General features: G+C 33.6%; 2 protein-coding genes across 4 annotated transcripts; both read left to right on the top strand.

The window, feature by feature from the left end:
- Positions 1–119: 119 nt before the first annotated feature.
- Positions 120–773, top strand: LOC111807010. The gene has a single exon (XM_023692574.1). The coding sequence runs from the start codon at positions 120–122 to the stop codon at positions 771–773; it is 654 nt and encodes a 217-aa protein (XP_023548342.1).
- Positions 774–1,248: 475 nt separating this feature from the next.
- LOC111806541 lies at positions 1,249–6,723 on the top strand. 3 transcript variants are annotated; one of them, XM_023691901.1, is made up of 9 exons: positions 1,249–1,596; positions 1,700–1,973; positions 2,801–2,902; positions 3,014–3,096; positions 3,192–3,308; positions 3,504–3,606; positions 3,677–4,286; positions 4,391–4,578; positions 6,454–6,723. In XM_023691901.1, the coding sequence occupies exons 1-9, from the start codon at positions 1,478–1,480 to the stop codon at positions 6,541–6,543; spliced, it is 1,686 nt and encodes a 561-aa protein (XP_023547669.1). In that variant the 5' UTR covers positions 1,249–1,477; the 3' UTR covers positions 6,544–6,723. The 3 variants fall into 3 exon arrangements, with proteins under 3 accessions (XP_023547669.1, XP_023547670.1, XP_023547671.1); XM_023691902.1 differs by having other exon boundaries at positions 1,505–1,596; positions 1,707–1,973; XM_023691903.1 differs by having other exon boundaries at positions 1,527–1,596; positions 1,710–1,973.
- The last annotated feature ends 505 nt before the right edge of the window (positions 6,724–7,228 follow it).

Genomic DNA, 7,228 nt, shown 5'->3' with positions numbered 1-7,228 from the left:
TCAAAATTCAACATTCTTCAATGCCTTCAAATTTTGGGCACTACCCCAAACCTTTGCCTTATAAACTCCATCACTTGAACAAAATCCCATAACCCCTAAATTTTTCTCCTCCCGTAACCATGGCGGATAAGGACCAAGCTCGACCTCTCGCCCCAGCTACTGACTGCCGTCCGAGCAACGACGACTACCAAGAAAAATTGCATCTAAAGAGAAAAAGAAGGTTCATAAAACTCTTCTGTTTCATAATTGGCCTTCTCGTAATTCTATCGGTAGTAGTCATCCTCATCTTGATATTCACTCTATTTCAAGTCAAGGATCCCATTATTCAAATGAACAAGATTTCAATCACAAAACTCGAGTTGATCAACGGTATCATACCAAAGCCAGGATCCAACGTGTCATTGACAGCTGACGTGTCAGTAAAAAATCCTAACATGGCGTCGTTCAAGTACAGTAACACGACGACAACTCTATACATTAACGAGACAGTGATAGGGGAAGCTCGAGGGCCGCCGGGGCAAGCCAAGGCACGACGAACGGTGCGAATGAACCTTACTATCAACATCGTCGTTGACCAACTCTTGTTGAACCTTAATAGCGACATGAGCTCAGGGAAGCTAAGATTGAGAAGCTTTTCGAGAGTTCCGGGGAGGGTGAAACTATTACATATTATAAGGAGAAATATTATTGTCAAAATGAACTGTACGTCCACGATCAATATCTTCAACAAATCGATTGAAGATCAAGATTGCAAGAGGAAGGTGAAGATATAGACTTTAATTTAGTGTGGCCACGATGACAAAATTTTAATCTTTCATAGATAGTCTTACACTTGAATGGGTTGGATATTTAAATTTTTGAGATTTTTTNTATTATATAGTTTATACATATAAAATATTTTAAGTGGGTTGAAGTAAATAATACAAATATATCCTAAAAAAATAATATTATTTTATATAAAAAAGTATAATTATAATAAATTCAAATTTCAATATAATAAAATAATTATTTATTATACTACTCGTAATAATGATATAAATACATTAATAATTGAGTCGTTCCGAAAATAAAATAAGAATGTAATCTTACCTCATCCCGTTTAGTTAATAGAGATAACTCTCTTGACTTAGATCTTCTATTTCTCGTATCAGTGGGTTATATATATATATATATTTATTTATTTATTTATTTATTGATGGGTATAAAACTTATTTTTTTAATTACAACAAATATGTGGGATAATTTGACCTAAACAAAATTTTGATAACTCTCGGAGAAATTAAGATCCAAGAGAAGACGGAAACGAAAATTTTGAAAGTTTCATGATCGTAAAAAATTTCCCACTCTTTCCCGCTCTGTAAAAATGTTTCTCTTCCTCCCTCTCCAAAATTTCCCTCCAATCCATCTTCCATAACCAAGCGCATGCAGAAATCGAATCCATCAGATTCATCTTTCAACAATCTACAGAAAATAATCAATGGACAATGGTTGCGGCATTTCCAAAACCATTTGTTCAATCTGCTACGAGGATCTTAAGCCTATTGTTGAGGATCTTCAATCCATCTCCATCTGTGGCCATGTCTTCCACGAGCTCTGGTGAGTAATCCTTCGTTGATTTTTGTGTCGAGTTGATATTGTTTTTTTCTTTTATTCGTGTGGAATATGGAAGTGATGTAAATTTGTAATTGGAGCTCTTTAGTTTACAGCAGTGGTTTGAGTATTGTTCGAATGGGAAGAAGAAGTACAGTTGTCCTATGTGCAAGCAGAACTGTGTGGCCAAAGATGTCGCGCGGCTGTATTTTCAGTCTGTTGGGGATGCGAATGATTCGATGCTTGCTAAGAAACCGGCCGATTGGGTTGAGAAAGATCCGGAGTTGTTGAGAAGTGAGGTCAGGAGGCTGGAAATGAAGGTCACGGTGCTTAATTCCACAATGGAGACTCAGGGGAAGGATCTCAAAGAACTCATTGAGGAGGTATTTCTCCTTGGTTGTTGGGAAAACTAGAACAAACAGATATTTAATATTGAATTACTGGGTGTTTAATTTGCAAACAACTTATGAAATTTGAAGAGTCTCTAGAAAGGTTTAAATCTTCGTGTGGTCTTTGGCCTTGATTCTTTCCATACGAATGATAGAATTTTGGCTTATAATTGATCGTCTCTTTATCCCTTTCGCTTATAATTGCTGTGGTGGGATGATTTTACCTCTCTATGTTGGAACATTTTGATTGAAAAGTAATTGGGACCTTTCAAGATAGCTACACAAAATGGGTGTCCCTTTCGTAGTTCAATATTTTTTGATAGGTTCTACTGGAGCTTGTTTGATAAGAGTTTTTTGTAACTATTCTTCTTATATCATAAGATAGCAATTAGGGAGTGTTTGGTATTTCTTAGTTGCTTTGGGGCTTTGGTGATGTCTCATTCCAATGTCCCTTCTAGCTTTGTTTAATTAATCTTTCCTATGAAAATTGACAATGTACTTGGTTGCTGAAGCAAAGATTTTTTTTAAGTGGTTTTTCTTCTACATTTTTGTTTATTTTAATAATTCATATGTTTTTAAAGATGATGGTTGTTTGTTTCTTGTGAGTACTTAGCAGAGAAGCTTCACTTCACTACAACTAGTATTTATTGGTTTCCTTATGTCCTAAACAACTCAAGACGTTCATTAATGATTTTCTTCTGAACATCAAAATTTCAATTCTTCAGCTTCTAGATAAAGCTCCATCTGCTATTATTTTCTCATGTTGAGTATTGATGAGTGCATGTATACACGTGGTTCTTAATCAGATTGTCTTGTTTCAGCTTCAATTTTGCCAGGATGAAGTGAAGAAGGAAGTGGGCTTGAGGAATGAAGCCATGAAACAAAAAACTTCAATGTCTCAATTGCTTAACTTAAAATCTGAGGTCAACAATCCCTTTTAAGTTTATATGTTTTCTTTTTCTTGCAACTTTTTACTTCCTTAATGGACTGATTATGTTATGCATTCATGATGGTTGGCTGCTGATCTGGTATAGGAACTCGAAAAATCAACAGTTGAGTGCAAAAGGTTGAACGAAAGAAGTATGGCTTTGGCTAAAGAACTTGCAGCTTTCAAGTTGTAAGTGGGATTTTGTTGTTCAGGAAAATAAAAAGAAAAGCTTTTGTTCCCTTTGGTGTGTTTCGCTTATAACGGTGTTGTCATCTGTATTGCAGAGTATCTGAAGTGGATCTTGATGAAGAGGAGGTTCGTAAGCTTTCTTCATTGGGTAGTGGAGCAGACAATAAAGATACAATCGACATTCTAAGGAAATCATTGGTCCTGCGAAATAGGTAAATTATCTCAAATGACACCAATGTAATCTAAAACAATGATAGAGTGTAGCTTTTCGCAATTGTGTTATTTAGTGTCGTTCAAGTATAAACTAATGATTCTTGAAGATCAGACCACTACTGAGAATATGTTTGTATTTCGTCTGGCTCTAATTCTTCGTTTTCGTTATTCGACAAAATCTTAATTTTCCATAGGAGTTATAAAGAGCTGATGGCAAAGTGCAATCTTCTTGGAAGGGGAGAGGCTCGCTATTGTAAGAAACTTGAGAAGGCAAAAGAGAAAATAAATAAGCTAAAGGTGAGCTCATAACAAAAAAATCTCCTTATTTGATTCATTGTTTCTGATTTAATCGTATGATTATTATCAGGTAAGGGTCCAAGAACTAGAGAAATCCATTGAAGATAAAGATAATGAAGCTCTGAGAGGCTTGAAAGAGGCTAAAAAATCAGGCGTTCAAGGTAGTGTGTGTTGTAAATGTAACACGGTAGCAGCAAAAAATAAGCTCGCTGCTTCACCAGATGCTTCAGGTTCAACTGCAAGCCAGATGAACGAACCATTATCTTCTAGAAAAGGGAAAAATTGTGACTTTGCAAGTGATGTTCATATCACCGATTTGACCTTGGTAGATTCAGCTAAGAGCATGTGCTCCTCAATGAATAAGAAATCTTCAGATTTTTCTCAAATTAAGGAAGCCAATTTAGATTCTAATATAGAACGCCAAGTAAGTGAGGAAGAAGCAGATCAAAGATCTTACCATCCTCAGTTGACCGGTTGCAATTTAGTCCGAAAAAAGGCAGCAGAAAGAACAACCAACCTAGTGAATACTATACCTCCAACAGCTACAGTCAATAATACAAGCACGACTGCTGTTCCAGGGGATGAATGCATGCCTTTAGTGATTGAAGACACTGCAGAATTTGAACCTGTGCTTAACATTAGACGAGAATCCTCTAGCCACTTATCACATAACAAACCAGGTAATGGTACACTTTTAAGCGGAGTTTCGAAACACATACTTGGTTTCTTTGTTTTGCCAGTAAAGCAATTGATACTGACAACTTGAGGTATAACACGACGTCAGGTATAAGTTTTTCTGGTGGCATACTTGGCCCTGATGGATCAAATAGGTTCTTGGGTAAATGGTGCAAACGTGGTCTGACCAATGGGGGTGCAATGCCAGGTTCACGTTCTGGTGATCTGATTGCAGTTGGCGCTGATGGGAGAGGTGGACAAATTAAAGTCCTGAGATCTCAACATGAATCCTCACGGGTATGTTTATGAATTTATTTCCTCTCCTGTTATTATCTCAAACATATGGGGTTGGGTGTTAAATATTAATATAATTAAATTTAGGCTAAATTATAACAATACTCTTGTACTTTACAAACGATATGTCACTTTTAAAAATTTATTAATACCTTTAATCATTCAAAAATTCAAAACTTAAATAGAAATGGTTAGTACTTTGTTTTTAAAATATCTCTCAACTTTCAAATTTTTTATTAATGCACTTAAATTTTTAAACAAAATAGAAAAATATCCTTATCACTAGTACACAAACAGAAACCAAAGAATGTTAATAAATGTCCTTATAGTTAATATACGAACAAAAATTGTTTATCTACAACGAATTTTCTCTCTCCCCTGCTTCAATCTTAACATTTCCCTATTTTCTTTTTTCTTTTCCAATCTTTTTTAATACATTCTTACTCCCCTTCCATTTTCCAACCTCTAAAACTAGATCCTTCAATCAAGATATATAAGCTAGAGAAAGAAGAAAGGAGAACAATGAAACCACAAAGAGATCATAGGACTTCAAATGTTTTCACAAAATTGTACATTAGTAGTCGAGTGTGAGTTAATATGTTTAAATTTAATACACAAAAGGAGAGACATGTTGAGAATTAAGCCATGGACAACCAAGGGAGGGAAAAAAAAAAAAAAAAAAAAAAATGTGCATTATCTAAGTTGTAGTGATGAATATTTTGTTGATTTTTATTTTTTGCAGTTTAAATCAATCTATTTGTTATGTTATGGTTAGTTAAGGAGGCTTCTCATGATCAAGGATAATATTTTTTTGTCGGCACTTTTTGAATTTAATTTAGCAGTTCATTGTTTTATTAAGTTTTNAATGTTGTTTTATTTATTTATTTATTATTATTATTATTTTATCTAAGTTGTAGTGATGAATATTTTGTTGATTTTTATTTTTTGCAGTTTAAATCAATCTATTTGTTATGTTATGGTTAGTTAAGGAGGCTTCTCATGATCAAGGATAATATTTTTTTGTCGGCACTTTTTGAATTTAATTTAGCAGTTCATTGTTTTATTAAGTTTTGATGGAAGATTTTGATTTTGAGAGTTTGTGAGACTTTATACTTGAAGTTTTAGGTCTTGTTTAGTAGAAAAAGTTGATGTAAGAATTGAACAAATGAGGTAAAAATTAGAGTGTTTTTATGAAAACTTGAAGAAGTGAGAAAAAAAAGATGAAAAATCAGAAAATATTAGGTCATAAATTGAAATAGAGAGTGAAAGTAGGAGTGTTGTAATTTAACATAGTATTGGAGTAGGAGATCTTATGCTGTTAAATCATTTTGAATATTAATTTCTACTTGTTGGGCCTTTAATAAATTAAGTCCATGAGAGAATGTCGAACTATAGATATATTTAAATTTATTGCAATCTATAGCTAAATTTTTTGGGTTAGGTGGATTTAACATTTCTTTCATTCATTTTCATTCTTCTTGGACGTTGGATCATTCATTCATAACGTTAAAGTTTCCAGTTGAACTTAAAGTTTCCAGTTGAACTTTTGTAATTCAGTAGTGCTCCTTTTAGTTCATGAGAGAATGTCGAACTATAGATATATTTAAATTTATTGCAATCTATAGCTAATTTTTTTGGGTTAGGTGGATTTAACATTTCTTTCATTCATTTTCATTCTTCTTGGATGTTGGATCATTCATTCATAACGTTAAAGTTTCCAGTTGAACTTTTGTAATTCAGTAGTGCTCCTTTTAGTTCACCTTCTGCATTCTTCATACTTTGATAACGTACTGATCTTATAATTGAAAGCTCCAAGTTTCCCATTATAGCTTGCAACAAATTCTCTCTGAACATGCTATTGTATGTAAATTTGTGCAGATCGACACGGTTTCAGCAGGGGCAAAGAGGCACAAGAACGGAGTAAAAGATGTTAATATGCGAATAGAACACTTCTTTTCAAGGACTTAGTCACTAGACAGCACTAGATAGCTTCTTTTCTAGGTGTAAAATTTGTCATTTTTCGTAACATATAGTAGAAGGTAAAGAAGTGATTAGGCATGATCTGTTTTCTTTGCAGAATTTTTTGGTTTCATTCTCTTATTCCTTTTGGAGAATAGAGTTATTGGCAACTGGAAAGAGGATTCTTTTTTNCCACTTTCTGGGTTCATCCTGTAAATATGACCTTGAATCCCTCTAAACGCCTACTTGGATGTGCCTTGATGTCTAATGAAATAACTTGGCCAATTGCTTAGAGAATGTTTGACTAATGAGCTTGTTTTTGTTTCTTTTTAGTTTTTGTTACGAAAATTAAAGATATTTAATCACCCACATTGTTTTGTTATGGATTCGAATATTAAACCGTTGATTATTTATACGTTCAAGTGACTTAGACAGGTGCCAAAGAACGTTGGGCATTGTTTATGTGTATGTGTATGTATATATATATATATTTTGGAATCTATAAAAGTTGCTTTTTTAGCCCATAAAGTGATAGATTGAACTATCGACTCTTAAGATGATAATTAATGTCTTATTCACTCAACTACAATTGATTTTAGTTGTATCATAATAATCAAGTGTCCAACTATACACGTCAATCCTATTTATTTATTTATTATTATCATTATCATTGCTGAGTAAAGATGAAGCAGAC

Source organism: Cucurbita pepo, chromosome LG12, assembly GCF_002806865.2.
Source record: "Cucurbita pepo subsp. pepo cultivar mu-cu-16 chromosome LG12, ASM280686v2, whole genome shotgun sequence".
NCBI classification, from domain to species: Eukaryota; Viridiplantae; Streptophyta; class Magnoliopsida; order Cucurbitales; family Cucurbitaceae; genus Cucurbita; species Cucurbita pepo.
Note: the sequence above shows the minus strand (reverse complement) of the source record. Positions and strands in the feature narration are given on the sequence as shown.